The 21,448-nt window shown below is 40.5% G+C and overlaps 1 protein-coding gene across 4 annotated transcripts in view; it reads left to right on the top strand.

Annotated features, from left to right (window-relative positions):
* The window catches only part of PIK3R1 (phosphoinositide-3-kinase, regulatory subunit 1 (alpha)), a 71,004-nt gene that overhangs the window by 42,184 nt on the left and 7,372 nt on the right, over positions 1-21,448 (top strand). For 2 of the 4 annotated variants that reach the window (XM_011959345.1, XM_011959343.1), the window contains exon 1: positions 20,926-21,123. In XM_011959345.1, coding sequence (XP_011814735.1) covers positions 21,018-21,123 — 106 coding nt within the window. In that variant the 5' untranslated portion in view covers positions 20,926-21,017. Of the gene's footprint in view, positions 1-3,401; positions 3,495-3,941; positions 4,017-9,837; positions 9,970-10,765; positions 10,968-11,163; positions 11,244-18,636; positions 19,030-20,925; positions 21,124-21,448 lie in introns of those variants that run through there. The other 2 variants (XM_011959342.1, XM_011959344.1) reach the window with 2 other exon arrangements.

Here is a 21,448-nt window from a genome sequence, read left to right as displayed (position 1 = left end):
GTATTTTTTTGTTTTTTTCTTTTTAAAGCAGTCCGGTGTGCATTTTGAGAAAAGTTCCAGTGTTCTCACGGACACCTGACTTGGTGTAGCACAGTGCTTTTCAGAAACTTCATCCAACACCTGAATGAGTAATGCATAAAACATACGATGTTTTGTAGCTCAGGATACCGCAGGTAAATTAACACTTTTTGCCAAAAAAAAAAAAACATTGAAAAGACAAAGGAAAACAAGGAGGTTTTGCTTTTTTAAAAAATTTTTTTCAAGCTTAATGAAGAAAGAGAGAGCTGGAAACCCTTCTGTATGAGCATTTGCCAGCCCAGCAATATAACAACTTTTGGGTGCGTATTTCAATCACAATTAGATGAAATCTTTAATTATCATTTAATTTAACTTTCATATTTGCCTGCAGAAATGATTGTGTTGATAAGACTCTGGATTGAGGCAAACCTTTATTAAGTAATTCTATGTTCAGAGCCAACATTAAAGTTTTTTTTTAATTAAAAAAATGCCTGTGTAATTTATGAGAAAAGGGGAAGAGGAATTGGCATGTCGGTTGCATGAGAGTTGCATGGATATGTATTTACTATGTGATCTTTAGCTTTTTGAGATCTGGGGTGTGCTAAGTCTTGTTAGTTTGAGAGGCCTAACGAATGACACAATAATGGATCTTAATAACACTTTTCTACATCATTTCTCTACCTGTATATTTCCCTTCTATTATATATGCTGATAGGATATTTCATTGTGTTCAGTGTAGAAGGTGTTTGTGAGAGAGGATACTTTTGTGAGTTGATATTAAGGCAAAGGGAAGTGGTTTATAATTTATCAGAGAAAATGAAATGGTGTACCCTTTCATTTTATAATATTTCTTTTAAATTTTTTAATGCTTTTAAGTAGACTATGAAATTTTTAAGACATTTGTATCTTAAGTGCTTTTCAGATATATTTACATTTTAACATATAGAGATTTGAGAGATGTCATTGCTGAACTTTTTCATAGGATCACCCACACAAATTTTCTTATCAAAAGAGTGTGTCCTAAAGCTTATTTCTAACCCCAAACAGATTACTAGCCCATTCCTGGATGTTCTGATTCTGAAGATTTAGGGTGGTACCTGGGAATCAGTATTTCTAGCATGTTCTCCAGGTGGTGCTTAGCTCTGGCAGGTGTGGGAGACACTGGAGAATGGTGAAGTTCCCACCCAGCCCTCTGCACAGTGACTGGAAAGTTAATGGCTGGTCATTCGTGCTTTTATGAAACCTAAGATGTGTTACAGTGATGTTGCAGTAGGACAAAGTCACTCAAGAAATCGAGTGGTAAACATTGCAGGGCTTTGAGTTCAAATATTGATTAGCTCTATGTTAAGATGCCTTGCCTTCAGGGATAGCTTTAGAGTGGGGTCTGTAACACAAAGCTGACTCGGGAATCTTTCATCTGCCATTGACAAAATTTGCCCTTGTGCAGGCAGATAAGACTATACTCTCTAATACCGTGGGCACTAGCCACATATGGTTGTTTCCATTTATATCAGTTAAAACAAAAAATTCAGTTCTTCAGTTGGAGTGGCTGCATTTTACTTAGTAGTCACCGTGGCAAGGCATTGCTTTATTGGAGAGCACAGCTGTAGAACATTTCCATCATCACAGAAAACTCTAATAGACAGTGCTGCTATAAGATTTTCCTTCATAATGTAACTCTTCTCTTTTTATCCTGGGTAGTTGCAATGCTAAATAGAATTAGGTGAAGATCATGTGTCTATCTATGTACTGCACATTGCGTACTGCAGTCTGAGTGTTTTTGCAAAACGACTTAATCATACTTCATTCTCTGAGATCAAAATTTAGTAACACTACTTTGGTAGCATGAATGTGTTCTATGTTGACTTTTAGTACTTGAAATACAGGCTTAATTAAAAATTTGTTGGTCAGGTGCAGTGGCCCACACCTGTAATCCCAGCTTTTTGAGAGATTGAGGTGGGCGGATTGCTTGAGTTCAGGAGTTCGAGACCAGCCTGGGTAATATGACAAAACTCCATCTCTACTAAAAATATACAAAAAATTAGCTGGGAGTGGTGCTGTACACTGTAGTCGCAGCTACTCTGGAGGCTGGGGTGGGAGGATCATATGAGCCCATGAAGTTGAGGCTGCAGCGAGCCATGATCATGCCACTACACTCTAGCCTGGGTGACAGAGTGAGACCCTGTCTCAAAAAAAAAAAAAAGGAAATTTGTTTACCATAGTATATGGCTTATAATAAAGAGCTCTACTGGTAAAATCTCACAGAAACAAAACTGCAAATATTTAGTCTTTCTCAGATTATATAAATTGTTCCTAGAAAAGACTGCAAGTGATGAGGCTAATAAACAGGTTGTACATATATTTTCATAATGACTTTAATTTACCTTTATTTTACAGTTTCACAAATTTAAGATGAATATATTTAGCTCCCTCTTCTGGCATAATTTGAGAATTTTTTTGCTTACAATGGTTTTATTTTTTTGGACTGAGAATAAGGTTATAAATGTAATGTTGAAGAATGTTATTTATGAGTGTCATCCAGTTAGATTTTTTGGTATCATTACAAATGGTTAAAACGCACGGAAAAAGTTTATGAAAACACCACATTTTAAAAACTACTAACTGACCAAAAAATATATAAACAAAGGCTTTGACAAAGTTACACAGAAATTTAATTTGATATCAAGTGGGCAGTATTCATTCATATTGGCTTCTGGATCTGAGACTCAGCCCATACCTGGCATTTGTGAGGCATGGGGCAAGAATGCAAAAAAGAGGCCCAAGTAACCCGTGCCTAAATATTTTTGTTATAAATCATGTCAACATGATTTATAACCAAAAAAAATCAATAAAATCTGTCCAATAAAATTTTATTATCTGTTCAATAAAATCTGTCCCGTCCTTTCTGGGCAGTTATTTCTTCCTAATAACCAGGGGGAGAGATCTGAATTCAGATTCTTGGGCTCCTGAGAGTTCTGCCCTAGAGTGTGGTATTATGCAGAGAGTTGGATCCTGGTTCATCCCTGGCTTCTCCCTGCACATCCAAACTCCCATCCATCCTGCCACTCCCCTCAACTTTGGGGCCCAGGGGTGTACCTAGACAGGGGGGTTTGCCCTGGGGAGGGTGGACCTGGGGGAAAGGCCGTAAGAGGCCATTTAGCAGGAAATTTTGGGGCATTACTCTGAACAGACTCTGGGTGAGAAGCAGTGGGCATATCACTTTGGCCTGGACAGTGCAAAAGCCCAGAGCCAGGGGTTCTTCTTGCTCGGGCCTGAGTTTGCTAAGATCAGATGTAATTAAATTATTTTGTACGTCCTTCATTGTGGGCTAATGCATTCAACTATCCAAATTAAATACAATGGTGGGATTTTGTTGTTTGCAGCTTTGACTCTCCCGGACCTTGCAGAGCAGTTTGCCCCTCCTGACGTTGCCCCGCCTCTTCTTATCAAGCTCGTGGAAGCCATTGAAAAGAAAGGTAACCAGACTGCCAGAGGGCATCAGTTCACCCTTATTTCATGGCTGTTATTATTTGTCTCTTGTGCATTCATTAAGTAAATTTCCTACTATCAGCTATGTCCAGATACTCTGCTGGACACTCAAACTGTTTAGGGCTAAGTACTGGGGAAAATGTCTTGGTCTATAATTTCTGACTCTAGATTAACATGTAGTTTCCATATGGAAACTATTAAATTCTTCATAATTTAATAAATACGATTAACTTTCTTCTTAGAGGCCAGATGGTTTTGCCAAAATTATCTACATGCCAGATAAGATTAATGGTAGGAGTTGACTTCCAAGAATATTTGGTACGCATCTAGAACAGATACTGGATGGAAGCTGGAATGTCTCTGGCAGCAGGCTCACAGGTTCTCCAGAGAGCTGTGTTTTGCATACACAGTCTGTGGTCTGTTTTGTGTCCTAGGTCTGGAATGTTCAACCCTATACAGAACACAGAGCTCCAGCAACCTGGCAGAATTACGACAGCTTCTTGATTGTGGTAAGTGTCACAGAGCTAGAAATACAAATGGGAGAGACAGGTCTTGGCTTTCTGTTTCAGGTAATGCACACACAAAAAATTGAATTTAATCTATGCAATGTTCTAAATTTAAAGGGAACTCAAATCATGCACAGCTCCCCCTGCCCTGTTATGGTAACAGTGCAAACCCTTGACATTTTTCTCCTGAGTTGGGCTGCAAGTGTGTGCATGCCTCCCTTCAGGCATGTTGGCCATCATCATAGCCATCAGGCCCTGGGTCCTGCAGAGGAGAGAAACCACCTCTTGATGTTTCTCTCTCTCCGTGTATCTACCATCTTTCCTTGACCCTGAATTTGGCTACATCTATTTCATCTGAAGCAGTTAAAAAATATTTTTAGCTGGGCGCGGTGGCTCAAGCCTGTAATCCCAGCACTTTGGGAGGCTGAAATGGGTGGATCACGAGGTCAGGAGATCGAGACCATCCTGGCTAACACGGTGAAACCCCGTCTCTACTAAAAATGCAAAAAAATTAGCCGGGCGTGGCGGCGAGCGCTTGTAGTCCCAGCTACTTGGGAGGCTGAGGCAGGAGAATGGCGTGAACCCGGGAGGCGGAGCTTGCAGTGAGCCGAGATCGCGCCACTGCACTCCAGCCTGGGCGACTGAGCAAGACTCGGTCTCAAAAAATATATATATATATATATTTTTAAGCCTGTGTCACTTAAGAAATGTCTCTTCTGACATCCTTTTTCTTTTATTACCGTTCCCTTCCATTTTCCTTTTCCCTTTCCCTTTCTTTCTGGCTTGCCTTCTTTCTTGCTTTTTCTTGTGTTGAGTACATTAAGTAACATCATGATATTGTTATGTTCAGTGGTGTGCTGATAAACCAAATCTCTAGGAAGAAAAAGGCCCTGGTTTGTAGCGTCTGCCAATTTTTGTGGCATGAATATTCCCACCGGGGCTTATTTCAAGCTAACCAACATGTCACTGGATGTGGAATTGGGAAGAATTGAGGACAGTTTGGTTAAATGACACTAATTAATTTAGCCAAGAGGGCGTTAGTGCCCCACACACCCACTTCCTCCTTTGGCATAGAGAAAAAACTACAAATCAATTTACTTGCCAGCATTCCAGCAAGTCATCTTCTTATATTGACTTCTAAAATCTCTCAAGATCCTTCATTCCCTCATAACACTTAAAAAAAATTATATACTGCCTCACATCATTTTAACTGAACTTAGGTGTTTAAACCAAAAAGAGTGAAACCCAGTTTTGCACTCCTTCAGAGGTATAATTGTACAAAGAATGCCCACATGATAGTAAATGAGAATCTGAAGCGTGAGGCAGTTTCAAAATGAGGCAGCTTCTGAGACTTTCTAGAAAAGAGGTCTTTTTGGAGAAAAGGAGGAGACTAGACCTTTATCAGTATCAGTAAATTCTTACACTTGAAATGTTCTGACCAGATGTTTTAAAAGTTAAAAAAAGTTTAACTTCATTTTTCCTTTGTACATGGAAATCAGTTGCATGCGAACAGGGCATATCCTCTTTGCTGCTCTGCCTCCTGCACCTCCCACAGAGCAGATCATTAGAAGTTAACATGCAGAACACTCAAGGTGAAAAGGCTTGTTTTTTGGTATTTCTGACAGCTTTATCAGGGCATTAAGGAAATGCTGAATTTTGTCCTTAGCCAATTGAAATAAAGACACATGTTTGGGTCAGAAAATTGGTCAAATTATGAACATGTTTAGTCACAGGAAAAGTTCAGACATCAGAGCCTGATGAAGTGGAAGTTATTTGAGAAATAGTGGTTAGGTTTGTAATGTGATCAACACAAAATGATGCAGTTTAGTTGTTAAAAAAAAAAAAAAAAACTCTTCACACCACTCGCAAGATAGAGTCAACAACCAAGACTCACGTCAATGGTACATTTTGACCGACAGCTTTCCTTCCCCAGTGAGATCAAAACACATAGAAAAGTGGTTTCATTTGGAGTCTGTGCTAAAAAAGTGAATTTTGTGCCACCCCACCAAATATGAATAAATGTTGTCCAAACTTGGGAGTGGATCTGCCAGGTCTGTTTCCAACTCAAAGATTTTTCAATACATAAAAATATTGTATAATATCCTGGAGGAAGCTCCAAAATAGTCACTTACACCTAAAAAAAAAATTATGGCTTTTAACTAACCTTATGAATTACCAGTGTTTGAAAAGGACAGACATGGCAGACAATAGCCCACTTTTATTAGCACCTGCTAAGTTATTTCATCCACACACTAACCTTGTGATGTACATCCTAGTAACTTTAACTCACCAGAAAAGAAAGCTGACCCTCAGGTAAATCATTTCTTTCACATTTTTCAGTAGCTGAATGACTCCAAAAGTCCTTGAATTTTTTCTGTTTTTAAATTTTGCCCTAAAATAAATTGTTTCTTTGTCTCATGCAAGTTTTAATGATTCAGATTTTCGCCTGACAGTTTTTGGTTTCTTCTAACCTGACTCAGGCTTTCTTAGCCTTGGTACTATTGACATTTTAGGCTGGATAATTCTTTGCTGGAAGAGTGGCAGCCTGTCCCGTGCATTGTGGGATGCTTAGCCACATCCCTAACCTCTACCCACGAGGTGCCAGCAGCATTCTCTCCGAGGTGTGACAATCAGAAATGTCTCCAGACATCTACGGAGAGACCTGAAGAAGAGGGGACTCCATTCCAGGGGGAGGGAGGGAGGAGTGAAGAATTGGAGAGTTTACAGGGTACCTGTCATGAGTAGACTCAGTGAAAAGTGAGGTAGGAGAGAATGCAAACTCCTCCAACCAAGACCTAAAGATTAGGTAGCTCTTCAAAAGTCATCACATGACAGGTGTGAATAGCTAGTGGGAGAGCACGTTAGGCCAGTTTCAGTGCAGAAAAGGATTCTTAGAGAGCAGAAGTCAGATAAATAAAACAGACTTTGTCACTGACTCTAGTAGAATTTGACATAAGGTAAGGTTACCCAAAGACCTGCATAAGATAATTTTATTCATACACTATAAAAGTTCTTTTGATATACCTCATGTGTTAGAGAAGGGCTTTGACAAATTAACTTCACTCTAGGAGCCTTCTAGTTCAGTCCACAAACATTGAACATGTTGTATGTGCTGGACACTGAGGGATGCGAGAAGAGCAGATGACAGCCACAGTCCTTGCCCTTGACATACCTTGGTCTCGTAGGGGGAAACATAATCCCATATGATGATTATACTCTTTGGGAAGTGTCTTGATAGAGCAATGGCTCATTAGCACTGCAAAAGCACAGAGGGAGACCCTGCCTGAGGGAGGGATGTGTGTATATTTATTATCTTAACGTTTATATTGCATCACCAAATGTTTTATCACGTATTTTAGGATAAGCAAATTCAGTAATACTAATTTTCCGGGCAAAGAGACATTAGATGAAACACACAGGGGCAAAGTGTATGGGAAACCAGAAGCACAGCCAAGAGTGGTGACCATAGAGAATTCCTATAGCGACACACACACACACGATTTTATTTGGCGGTATTTAATTATGCTCACAGTTGCATTACCTTCAACATAGATCCTTTAGGCAAAGACCTGCAATGGTATTGCCCCTCCCACATTTGTTAAACATGTGATAGGTCTCTGGTTAGTTGTTTGTAGGACATTTAAGTGATTTAACACTTTGTCTCTCACCTTTTAAATTTAGTAATTCTTTTCCTCAAGTTGACCTGTCCATATCCTATTCCAGTCTGACTTTTCTTAGAGCTCTGTGGTTGGGTGACTCACTTTTGGAACGTCAGCCTACTTAGTGGGGCAGGTTTGGTTTATGGTAACGATATGTCCAAGGAATTTTTGCAGTCTTAGGCTCAACCTCGAATGATTTGTGCTATCATACTTCATTGAAGGGTATCTAGGCTACTACCTTCTCCCACTCACTTACACTCAAACACTTTGCAGTAAACTTTCATACTTCCTCATTCTCTCCTAGGCCACAGCCCAGTGCAGTCAATCACTGAGTTATATGAGGTCTTGATAATATCTTGCACATTTCTAACTGCATTAGAATTCAGACCCCCATCACCTTGATTCAGAGAACTAAAACTGGTCATTTTACTTCTAGCAGCACTCCTTTCCCATTTATTCTTAACACTGTCATTAGTAAAGCTGTTACAAATGTAGTATCTTGCCCATCAGCCCACCTTTTCTCCACTGAGTACACAAGTCTCCAGATCACTTTCCTCAAGTTACCCTTCACATTGCTAGTGTACGTCCTTCAGCAGCAGCCAAAGGCCTCTTCTTTTCTGGAGGCCCATGGTCACCCCTGCCCCCAGATCTTTGTTTCTAGCATCTCCTTTTTCTGCTGGGCATTGTGTCTTTTTCCAACCCAAGTACTCAGAGTGCCATGCATAGTGAGTGCCTGGAGAGTGGTTTTGATTAGCATCACCCCCGTTATTGGATCGCTTGACCTGTTTCCCAGCTGCGGCATTTACTGGACAGGTATGCTCATCTTATTTTCTGAGATAGACTGATGTCCACAGGTTAGATTAGTAATACTCAGCCAGAATTAGGGAGAAATATTCTAAAAATGTTGAAATTATTTGCATGGATATTGTTGAGCTTGGTTGCTAAAAGTCTGTAGTATCTTACTGTTGAATCTGCCACTCTGTTGGTGACATTTACATGAATTCTGAGATGTATCAACTCAAGTCTTACGAAATCTGGGAATATGCATTTTTCAAATTTTCCATTTGAGGTTTTAGGAAACATTTACTATATGACTAACCATTCCTAGTTAGAACCCTTCTCAGTCAGGGCAGAACCACCCTCAGAGGGTGTTAGGAAATGTTTGGATTCTATATTCGTTTGCTCAGGCAATTATAACAAGTTACCACTGACTGCTTGGCTTAAAACGCAGAAACTTGGCCAGGCACAGTGGCTCACTCCTGTAATCCCAGCACTTTGGGAGGCTGAGGTGGGTGGATCACAAGGTCAGGAGTTCGAGACCAGCCTGACCAACACGGTGAAACCCCGTCTGTAGTAAAAATACAAAAATTAGCCAGTCGTGGTGGTACGCACTTGTAATCCCAGGTACTCAGGAGGCTGAGGCAGGGGAAATCGCTTGAACCCGGGAGGTGGAGGTTGCAGTGAGCTGAGATCACACCAGAGACGCACTCTGGCCTGGGCGACAGAACGAGACTCCGTCTCAAAAAGCAGAAACTTACTTCTTGTGGTTCTGGAGGCTAGAAGTCTGAGATAAAGGCATGTTTGGTTTCTCCTGAGGCTTCTGTCCTTGACTTGCAGGTGGTTGCCTGCTCACTGTGTCCTCACAGCGTTTTTTCCTCTGTGCTTGTGCATCCCTAGTGTGTCTCTGTGTCCTCATTTCCCCTCCTAGAAGGATATCAATTAGATTGGATTAGAGTCCACTCTCATGGCCTCATTTTAACTTAAATGCAGTCACTTTCTGAGGCACTAGGGGTTTGGGCTTAGAGGGGTGGGATAGAGGATGGGGTAGGTAACCACTGAAGATGCAGCCCAATTCAGCCCATCACAAAGGTATTATTTTTTGTTGCCCCAAAGTCCAGAGGTCTGCTACTGGCATCATGGGCAGGGGGTCAGGCATCCCAAATGCTTGCAATATGTCGGACAGACCTCTACAGGAAAAACTGTTCTACCCCAAATGCCAGGATCAGCCCCTACAAGAAGTACAGCTAACGAATACTTTGTGTCTTATATTTATCCTCATATTGCTTCCTTTTTTTTTGTCACACGAGTCAGATGTTCAGAAAATTAGCCCAACTGATGTATTCTATAAAATAAATGTCTGAAATATTTCTTAAAATGTTTCCTAGATACAGCCTCTGTGGACTTGGAAATGATCGATGTGCACATTTTGGCCGACGCTTTCAAACGCTATCTCCTGGACTTACCAAATCCTGTCATTCCAGCAGCCGTTTACAGTGAAATGATTTCTTTAGCTCAAGGTTTGTTTTTTCTCTTCTGAGAACCTCATTGGATATACATGGAGATGTAGACATGCTTGTATATGTGTTGCATATATAGAGATAGTGGTTAGAAAATACTAGTAGTAGCCACCTGTTCCTCCCCCAACAATACCACCTCAAATTTCCTCCTCCACCCAAGCATCCAAGCGAAGACCTAGATTCTCATTTGCTTGGGAAGCCCGTCTGCATGTCAGAATCAGAAATGGCTCATTGTTAACCTATCGGTCTTAACAAAGTTTGTACGTCCATGAAGGACATGGTCTTCCAAGTACTAGTGTCAGATTCAAGGAACCGGGACTAGGATCCAGTGATGGGGGATGTTCTTGTCACCTTCCCTGAGTGGCCATAACAGAATGTGTTGAGGGAAGAGGGCTCTCAGTTTTAGGAGCTAAGGTTCAGTTAAGTGCTTTGGGGACAGGAAACTGTGGTTCGTAACCTTCAAAGTTAAAAACCTGTGATACTTATCTGATGCTCCTCTGAGTTAGCCAATCACACTTGAAGCTGCTCAATACTGGGTAAGTTGCTGCCAGCACACCCTAAACAGCTTGTGGTTTTTTTTACACACTGAGCTTCTTGCTTTTCCATTTGACCTGAGATTTCTTCTTTCTCATAATGCATTTTTTAATGAGAAGGACAAATGTACTGTGTGCTTCTCCCAACAACTTTTTAAATGACTCCTGTAGCTTGAAGAAAGAACAGAGCTTTTCTCGGTGTTTATTCACTGATACCTGGAAATAGTCTCTTACTCATTTCTCTCTTTTTTTTAAACTTGTAGAAGTACAAAGCTCCGAAGAATATATTCAGCTATTGAAGAAGCTTATTAGGTCGCCTAGCATACCTCATCAGTATTGGCTTACGCTTCAGTATTTGTTAAAACATTTCTTCAAGCTCTCTCAAACCTCCAGCAAAAATCTGTTGAATGCAAGGGTACTTTCTGAAATTTTCAGCCCTATGCTTTTCCGATTCTCAGCAGCCAGGTAAGTGAAAGGAGACAAACATGTAGTTTGGGGTGATGAGGGTGGTCCTAAATGTATTAGTCATGACAATGTATTCTAAATATACTACTCCAGAGATGCATGCCCAAATGCTATCACTCACATTCACTTGAGTGTATATAATGAAAATGAGTTTGCTTTTAGGGAAAAGGTTTCTAATAAACTCTCTTTCTTACAGCTCTGATAATACTGAAAACCTCATAAAAGTTATAGAAATTTTAATCTCAACTGAATGGAATGAACGACAGCCTGCACCAGGTAATGCTTTTTGAACATTTAACATTCTCTCATTGTTCCTTTTTTTAGAGCCTTAAAAAACGGTGGCTGTAAACCTCCTTTGAAGTAATACAGCTTCTTATGGAATTACGATTGGTAGTAATATGTTACCTTGTGATTTAAAGAAAAAAAATAGCTGAGTGATAGTGTATATGTTAATTATTTTCTGAGTTTCAACATTTGCGGATTTTAAATTAAACTTGGTTTTAGGTGAGAGTTTGGAGAGTTCCCTGTACCCTTCAACATTTATGCTTCAGGTTGTTGAAGAAATTTATGGAGTTCATTTTAGTTGTTGACATTTTTGTTTTTCTTTCTAATACTTATAAAGTAGGGGATTTATAATTACTATATAATTTAAAGTATTTTAGAATGTGTTTTTTGGAAGTGGGTATGCTGAGAAATGCCCGTCAAAATAAACATTTTCAATAATGCGAGCAGTATGAAACCAGAGCGTTCACTGCAGCAAGTTTGAGCAAGCCAGACACTTCTTTGAAAGCAGGCTGCTGTTCAGTTAGCCATTTAACAAAGCAGGAAATGTAGACCGTGTTAGCAATGCATTTAATTTAAACTGATGTATTTTTCTTCTACTGTGGAAAGTCTAAACAATCTCATTTTGCTATATACTAGTTAAAAGTTAGCTACTCGTCACTGGTGATTTAGAATAGTGATTAGGGTCCTATATGTGAAGTTTCAGGACCAGTAAAAGGTGTTGCTTGTAGTCTTAATTTATGCCTGGAACTGAAATGAAACTCCATGAATATATTTATTATAGGTAATATGTGCAGATTACCATATTTATCTCGGTATGAACAGGCATGGGGACTCAGTTTCGTCATCATGCAATGAAGAGTTAAGTTGTGCTTTTTCTTAACTGGGTATTGCACAGCCAGGCTTGGTTACTTGCATCTGGATGGGGCAGCCTGAGAGAGGCCAGGGCCTAGACTCAAAAGCCACCTGCAAGGGGGTAGGATAGAGGATCGGGTAGGTAAACACTGAAGATGTGAGTATTGGGAAAGATTTATGTGGACAGGCCCAAAATGGTACCTGTGGTACCAGAGGTGAGAAGCATCAGGTATAGTAGATAAGGCAAGCATGGGATGTTCCAAATCACAGCAAGCAGAATGTTTAACAGGGTGCCCAGAATTCTAGGCAAACTATGTCAAAGAAGACTGTCAACAGGTAGGGCCTAGGACTTCAGTCCAGGGGGTGGCCAAAAGGCTTCATCTCGTGTGAGTACACAGGTCACTGTGAATGGATTTGACAGCTCTGTGCTGGTGTTCAGAGGCTGCCTTTGGACTTAGTGGGAAAGAATGGGCATAGGGATGTGGCACGTGGCACTTAAGTTGAGGTTTATGTTAGAGACTAGGGAGAGCTGGACCCTGCTTTCAGTGAAGGCTAGTGGGGGTAGTCCTGATCTTTTCAGTGGCCACCCCTCTAGAGAGAAGAGACACATGGAAGCCAGTGCCAGACAGGGTTTGACAGATACCCACAAATTAATTTATCACATGGAATTTTGGAAAATTTCCACTACACAAGGTATAGTAGAATCAGTGGTAGAGTTTGATTAGCCTGACTGGTGTCACCTGGTTTAATGTCTTTGTTAGTTGCATCCTAATTCCACCAAAGTAAAAATGGGTATCTGCACTATTTTCATAATGCCACCCAGAAAGCTGTTTGATATGTCAAAGGACCCTATATTTCTCTACTGAGCAATTGGTGCGCCTGTTTCAAAGGAGGATTAGTTCCATCAGCTCTGCTAAAGAATGACAAAGCCTTGAACATTTGCTGGATCATCCCAGTATTTATGTGGCCTCTTTAAAAAATTAAATCCAAGTAGGTTTTAAACTCTAGTTTGAGCCATTTTCCCAGGAACTTCGTGTGATTTGTATAGGACCTTGGGAATGAAATGGCTGTTGCAGTATCTGTCATGTTTGCATACATTGTACTGCCCACTCCAGGAACAAAACATCCCCATCCAGAACATCTTTGTATTCAGGAATGGCTCCAGTGCAAATGACTAGTATGGCAACCTGGGTTGAAGAAATGATTCTCAGGCCTGGTTTAAAACATGCAATAATTTCTTAGAGTCCTTCAGCATTGCCACAGCATGTGCTAGTACCAGACAGAACTTTGAAAGCATAGCACCTTACATCTCCAGTGAATGGCCATTTACAGTAACATGGTTGTGAACACAAATGAGTACCTGAATGATATTTAAGGGAGACAAAAGCAAGACTCTGTTATAGGGCAGATAGACAGCATTTCTAATTATTACCAGATAGAACTTGAAATGACAAAGCTTATGATGTTTGAGGCAAAGTATCAGTTCAAATAAGACCCATTAGCACATAGTATCTAATTAAATGGTAGGTGGGAGTGCACATACTCTAAGTACAAAAAGGACTTTAGAGATGCAGCTGGTGACTATCTAGGGTAATGGAGTAGACAGAAAAGGCTCATAGAAGAAATAGGGCTTGAAATGTGTCTTGAAGAATAGGTACAATTTGAATAGGCAAAGGAGAAATAGCATTTTGATGCATGGAGTTTAAAGACCTATTCAAAATAAATTACACAGTACAAAATAATCGCTTGGTATTTTACAAAAGCAGTACATATTTTAAGTGATAGTATCACAAAAGAAGCATCATTTTAGTGTTGAAAGCATTGTCCAGCTTTACTAATTTAGACATGAGGAAACCGAGACCCACAGATAGAGATTTGCTGTGTGCCACCCAGCCAGCAGGGCCCCAAACCGGGTCTGCCCAGGAGCCGCCTCCTACACTCCAGCCCATTCTATCTGCCATGCCCCTGCTGCCTGGGTTTTTGGAATCTTCATGAGCAATGAAGCTGCTTTTAGTGTCCAATCAAAAACTCCTCTGAAGTTTCCAGCATGTAATAAACTAAAAATATGTGAAATTAGCCCCCATGGGTCACACATAGTAAACAATGTCAGGGCAATGTTTATACTTTTCAGGATAAGGCTCCAAATCACTCCATGAGCCATGCGGTGGAAAGAACAGTGGGCTTCTGACTCAAATAGATCTGGATTGGAATCTCAACTCTTTCCAGAAACTCAGCTTTTCCAAATTGTTTTCCAGACTGTGGAACTGGGTTAATGCCTCTCTCCTGGGGTTGGTATGAGATTTAATGAACTGATCATTTCTCTACTATCTATCGCATCAACTCTAGCTTTTGAGGCCTTATGGGAGCTGTCCTCATTCAGCAGGTCTGATTCCTTCAGTCCACCTATTCCTCATTAGTTGTGTGAATTCTGTCAGGCCTTTTTCCTTATGCCATGTTCCCAGCCAACAGAGCTACGGCCTCTAGGAGCCTGTAGGGGCAAAAAGAGACACTCTGGAAAGTTGCCTCCCTGATGTGGGTATGCTGCTTGGAGGGAGGAAGGTGCCTTTGTATGAAGCCCTTCCTCTATACGTGGCTTGGTGAATGGAGCAGCCTAGATTTCATCACCATTCCTCCATCTTGCCTAGGTGCCTTTGCACAGTGCACAACATATGCAACCATACGTAGCTGCCCCAAGCAGTGCCATCCATTTTATCTCCACTCAAGTAGGTCCTTCCCCTGTTTTATATGCAAGTTAAGTCGATCCTTTCAGTATGTTTATGCCTTTAAGCTTTCTGTCATCTTATATTTAACTGTCTATAGTTTTTCCTGTTAATCTACTTAATTACATTTCTAATGGGCAGGGGTAAAGGCTTCTTCTCCTTTTGAGCTCTTCCTAGCAGAGAACTATATACAGCATAATAATTATCCAAATTTATTCTTTGATAAACTTCCAACTTTCAAAGAATAGTCACACATCGACACATCCAATGCATCCAGAAATCCTGTGAAATAAGGATTCTCTTCATTTACGGAGGGAAGCTAAGATTTGGAAAAGGTAGGGCACACAGTAAGCTCTCTGAGCTTTGTTGATAGTTTGCTGTTCTATTTTGTTACTAAAACGTCTTAAAAATATTTAAAGCCAAACGACAAGTTTTCTTGAATCATTGTGTTCTCTTTACCCAATTAATACTTAGGTAGGTAAAGTAGATTTCTGTAGGCAAACCAAGGTAAAAATAAGTCTATTTAACACAGGGTGCCTTTGAATGAAACCCATTATAAGTGTATTTACATATTTCAGATTTCATGGATATATTCAGAAATATTAATGTAGTATAATTGAAGTCTAATATTGCACCCTCAAGCCCAGAGTGGAAAATAAATAACTCTTTCTCCCCCTTGCCCTTCTACACCTGTCAAAGTTAATTTTTAACCACTGGCACATTGCAAAACATTCATCCTGAAGAGCCTGATTCATAAATCTTGTTTTAAATGCTCTGGGCTTGGTTCTCAACCCAGACTAAAGGCAAGCACTAAGGTAGAGGGAAATGACATTCAAAGAGTTTTACTTTTCTCTGATTTAATTTTTATTGGGTTTAAAATGTGGTCTGACATTAGAGGGTTGCTTCAAATGGGAGAAATTCAACTTTGAAAAATTACATGTTTTTAGATGTGTAGAACTAAACAGGCAAGCCACACTAGGTTTTGTCAAACAATAGTTTTATTTGTGCCCTGAAAGACAGACACAGGTATTTTGGTATGTATGTGTTTAGGAGAGGTATATAGTCAGTTTTACTTTTGTTTTCACAGTGCAGACTTCTCTTTATCTCAAGGGACAGGATCTGAGGGAGAATTGCAGGGGGGAAGTTCTCTATTCTGCTAAGCAGTGGGGATGCCTTTTCAGAAATCTGGTAGAATGTGTCAGATTTTATACATATGTAAACCTGGGCTTATTTATACACCTAAATGGATGTTTTCCTTAGCACAACATCAATTAAGACCAGTGGATATGGAGCAAATAATTTGAATTACCCTAAAAGGCCCTCTGTTCTACACTGTCTTAAAGTTATGAAGGGAGGTATTCATTTTACCCTTAGATGAAGATTTTGGTTAATTAATTTTTGTTGTCTATTCTTTTTTTCATGGTCTTTGTTCATAAATGATGTCCCACAGAAAGAAGTGTTCTAGGTTGAAAGCTGCTTGTGCAACATTTGCCACTTGGTGATTTGCACGTATGAAATGTAGTATTCAGTTTGTAATTTTTTAACAGTTTAAGGATCAAGAGACATTTTCCTGACTATATCTGCTGAGATGTGAAATAATGGCCTCTGAAATGAGTTTTCTGAAACTTGGAGGAAAGGGAAAATGATCCATATTGTTTTCAAGTATCCAGAAGGTAGAGTTAGTTTTCCAGTGTGTCTAGGCCTTTGAGGTCCCAGAGAAATGCTGACATTAAAATACAAGTTTTCCTAAAAGACTATCAGCTTCATGAAAAGTGTACTTTTTACTGATTATTTGTTAGTGAGTCATATAGATCAAGTGACAGTAATATAACTATGTGCATTAGTTTGTGTCAAATTTGGACATACAAAATATACAGAAAGTTGATGGTTTTCTCCCAAAGCAGGAGTTAGTGATTCATTTCTACCAGCAGAGGGCTCCCTTTTTTAAGCTAATAAAGAACATGTGTCTTGCAGATCACTTTTTAAACACTAAAATTCAACGGGAAAAAGATTCAGCTCACACTTTCCTAATATAATAGGACTTCTCTGGTAGATGATTGTACATATTGTGAGAAATTTGTTTAAGGCAAAGTTTTTCCAACCTATTTCAAGACTTAACTTTCTATGCATTGAGAGAGTACTGCTTTCCAGTGGCTCATTTTCTTCTGAAACAGAAAATACACTGTTGGACTTAACAGAGCATTTTAATCTTAGAAGGTTTTGACATGAAACATCATGTGAATCCAGACAGGTATGCTTAGGAGACTGATGTTTCCAGTGTTTCTAGCTTTAGAAAGGCTATTTTTAAAAGTAGGGCAAGATTATGCAGCTCAGGATGCAAGGGTATTCTCTGAACTAACCATATGTCCCTGTGATCAGATGGCAGATTCACTTATAGACTGTTATTTCCATTGGGAAAGTTTTTCAATATTTTATCAGTTGCACGAAAAGAAAGTTTGTAAAATCACTTTCATCGTGGGTTTAACAGCACTTGCCAGATATTTCGAGTAACCTTGAAGCTGGTTCCTGCTGTTGGCCTGTGTGGACTTTATGTGACCACTGGATCACTTTCCCTTGCAGAGTATGAGGGTATTATTGAAAGAACCTATGTCTTCAAAGAGAATGAAATGTTTTGTTTTAATTTAAGCAAGCTAAAAACAGAAAACAGAAAGAGTTAGAGTTTTGTTGGGGGTGTGAAATTTTTTGCACGTGGCTTAAAAGATTAACTTCAGTTTTGTCCATTTTTTTACTTTCTCTAGCAAAGAGAAGTGAGGAGCAGGGACAGTGGATAGAAAAGGGCATTTGAAACCATCAGAAGATGGGGTTCTAGTCTTAGGGCTATAACCTTCTGCAAACCACTTCGCCTCCCTGGGTCAGATTTTGTTCCCTCCCCCCCCACCACCACCACCATGGCATGAAGGAATTGATTGATCTCTAAATTACTTTCTGGTGTAAAGTTTGGTGATTTCCCTGGATAACCTTAAAGCTATCTATGCTGATGCAACTGAAAATTTTCTCAGATCAAATTTTAATTATTTAAATAGTAGTCAATAATCCCAAGTCTTGTCTATTGCCCATTTTCTCAAATAAAGGGCAAACATCCACTAGAAAGGTATGCCCTTCTCTGCCCTTCTATCCTTTACCCCATTAGCTGGCACATAAACCTAATGCAGAGACACCTTTTAATTAGCAGGTCATATGGCCATTTAAATGCGAGTTGCAATCAACCTCATAAAAATAGCCGCAGTGTTGTTTTGTTTCTGAATCGTCACATGATCATGGAGTATAGTATGCATGTGGTGTGGGGTTTAATATTCGTCCGAGGATGCCCTCCTACTACTTACTATTGAACACTTTTGTAATCTGCTCCCTGCCTGAGTTGTTCACAAGGGTTTTCCTGTTACACCTGCGGGGCTGTCTGTGCTGGTGTGTGGGAGGAGGTGCAAGAGGTAGACACGAGCGAGGCACTGTGTTCTGGGTTGTTCCAAGAGGTTCAGGCCTTTACAAGTAAGGCTTTGATTCTATTTTTTGCTGAACTAGCTCAGCCACTTCCTGTGTTTGGCGGTGCATAGTGCCTCGCTTCACTGTAGGCTGCTTGAGCCTCGCGAGCCAGCCAGCGCGCTCAGCAGCCAGTGAGACTATTTTAGGTCCTCTCACAATGGCCTTCTCATTTCCTAGGCGAAAATGATCAAGTTGGTCTTGCATTGGCCACTTGTCAGCCGATGACAACTTTGACTTGGGCTCCCCTCCCCCTCCCGAAATCCCTAGCTCAGCAAATATTTGAACCTGCCCAAGTTAATCATGAAGCTGCGATCTTTATCTAAGGGAGACGTGCGAGCGCCTGGGCTCCTTTCCTCCCCAGTACAGTAGCGAAATCCAGTTGGCTTCTCAATGAGGAGCCGGCGGTGAGCGGCGGTAGCCCGGACGCCCGGACGCACTGCCGGGCGGGGCGTGGGGCGGAGGGACGAGCCGAGCCGAGCCGAGCGGAGCTGTTCCACTGTGCGTGCCCGGAGGGTCCTGGCGGCGCCCCCGCTCCTGCGCGCACTCTCGGCGCCGGGCACGAGCACTGCCCGCCCGGAACAGGCTGGGGGGAGGTGCGGGGGCTTGGCCCACTTGGTGGAAGAACAGCTTTGGGGATTTTTTTTTTTTTCATTGTCGGATACAGGCATTTCAAAGGGAAACTGTTGAAATGCATAACCTGCAAAGTAAGTTGCCTTGAATTTGTGCACTTCTCTGTTCCTTCCCTGGGGTTTATCTGAGCGGTGCCTTTCTGTAGTTTGTCTTGGAGTACGTGTGTGTGCGTGCGCCCCTGTAAGCGCTGCCTGGGGAGGACAGATGGGAGATTAGGGGAGACACTCCCCCTGTCCTCGAGAGGGACAGTGGCTGGGAAAGATAGGGTTTAGGTTGGAAGTTCAGGAAGAAGGTACTAATTACAACGCGTTTGGTTGGAAGTTGGTGCCAGGCCAGGGCTTGGAGAGACCATGGAAAATCACCTGTCTCCCTGACTTCTCCCTGGGTTTTGCCACAGCAGATGCAACAGCCAGACTGGTTTGCACCGACGGTTCCCAAATGCACGGACTGGCACTCTGGGCTGTTACACCGGCCACAGCTGCTCGGAGAACTTGTCTCCTTGCTTTGGGGGAGGGTCGACATTTTAATTAAACTAAAAAAGAATGTTTTTCTGAATCTTATCTGAGGGCACAACGCCACTTTTACTATTTTTATTTGAATTTGAGTTCAGGTTTATCTAAACTTAGGCAAATAGAAAAGTGGGAGAGGGTGGGAGGGGACAAGGTGAGCCTGCTTTTCCCAATAATGGGAAAATGAATTAAACTAGACGGGGGGACGTCAGAGAACAGAATGCCTTGCCTTTGGTCTGCTTTTTCGTATATTTTATGATCCCAAATTTTACAGAAAGTCTCAAGGGTTTCTGTGTTTTTTAAATGGTCACACACATATGTGACATACATGTGTACATAGATCAGAGCCCACTATAGTTTTTTAAATGAGCCACATTTACTTGGGGGAAGAGCCCTCCCCCTGCCATCATAATATTGTGAATGTAAAGAGAGATTGGTTCACAATGAGAATGTACAGTAGGCTCCTATAAGGGTGGTAGAATTATATGCAGAATGACTTTGAAGAACCAAAATTGATTTATTTATATTAAGTGGTGCTAAGAAGGAATAATTGACCCGGAGTGAGGCATTTGAGATAGAGGGGAAAAAGAAAAAAAAAAAAAGTGATTACATCATCTTCCCGTTCAAGCAGTATTAGTAGTAAAGATGGGTTCATCAGTGAAACATTTTGCAAAGATAAATATACCTCTACTCTGCATGCTGATCTATAGCCTCTTTCTTTTTGGAAGAAGCATTTTCTTTGCCCAGTTTTTTTAGGCAGTCACATTAAAATTCTCATTAATAATGTTGACAATTACGTTTATTATTTCTGCTAATAGGCATCTGCATTCCTATTCAGAATTTTCATTGTTAGTCTATAAAGTCTAGTTTTAACTTTGGAATGTTTGGTAGAGGAGGACATTTTATCTACACATTTTCTTTTAACTGTCCTTTCTAATATGGTACATTTGTGACAGTGTTTAAATTTTGGGTTTTCAGTGAATTATGGAGGACTGAAATTAAATACCAGGAGTAGTCCGTTCTACTTCTCTTACACATGAGAGATATCTAAGGACTATAAAATATAGCTTCAGTATACCCTTCTAATGCCTTTGCAAGATTTTTAAACCAAGGAATGACTGGGCTATCTATAAACCCAGATGCACTAAGTGGGGAGAAAAGCTCGGAGCTGCAGCATATCAGCTTTTGTCAACCTGCCAACAGCAGAGCGTACCATGCTGCAAGGAGTAATAAACAAGGAATTAGAAAATTCGCTGCTGGAGGAGAACAGTCAAATTAAACACCTTTTTGAAAGGATGAGCGTGTATATATTGCAGTTCTCTTAAATGTAGCTTCTCGGTGAGGTTGGCATTATATTAAGGCTGGTATAGAAGAGAACTGATGAAGCAGGAGTGGTCTGGTGACATTTTTCTGACTTGATTGGCTGGGGCGTGTGATGTAATAGGTTTCAGTGCAGCCCCTTATAGGTTTTAAAATGAATTCCAAGACACCATTACAAAGAAAGCCGGACTCTTTTCTTATAACTGAGCTCAGCCAAGGAAACTCTTGCACAAATGTACAATACTGTTTGGAATATGGAAGACCTGGATTTAGAATATGCCAAGACAGATATAAATTGTGGCACAGACTTGATGTTTTATATAGAAATGGACCCACCAGGTAATACTGCGGTATTAGAATTAGTTAATTTCGTGGCTTTTTAATTTTTTGAAAGCTACTGTAAAAAAGATCCTTTTTAGATTTCTGTTTTTATTAATTTGTTTCATTGATAAAAATTAGTTTGCTCATGGCTTAAAAATTAAACAGATTGTTTGACTGTCTGGAAGCAAGCAGCTCAGGCTGTGTGTGGTAAATGCTTATTCTTACTTGAATGGATATGAATTGAACTCCAGTTTTTCACTGGTGTCTTTTGTTAATCGAGATCCTTCCCTGGGTGAGTTATGTTGTGGGATATTGTCCCTGTAATTAAAATGATGCATCCTTT

The sequence above is a fragment of the Colobus angolensis genome, unplaced genomic scaffold (genome assembly GCF_000951035.1).
Source record: "Colobus angolensis palliatus isolate OR3802 unplaced genomic scaffold, Cang.pa_1.0 Scaffold49, whole genome shotgun sequence".
Classification (NCBI taxonomy): Eukaryota; Metazoa; Chordata; class Mammalia; order Primates; family Cercopithecidae; genus Colobus; species Colobus angolensis.
The sequence above is the reverse complement of the archived record's forward strand: the minus strand, read 5'-3'. Positions and strand labels throughout refer to the sequence as shown.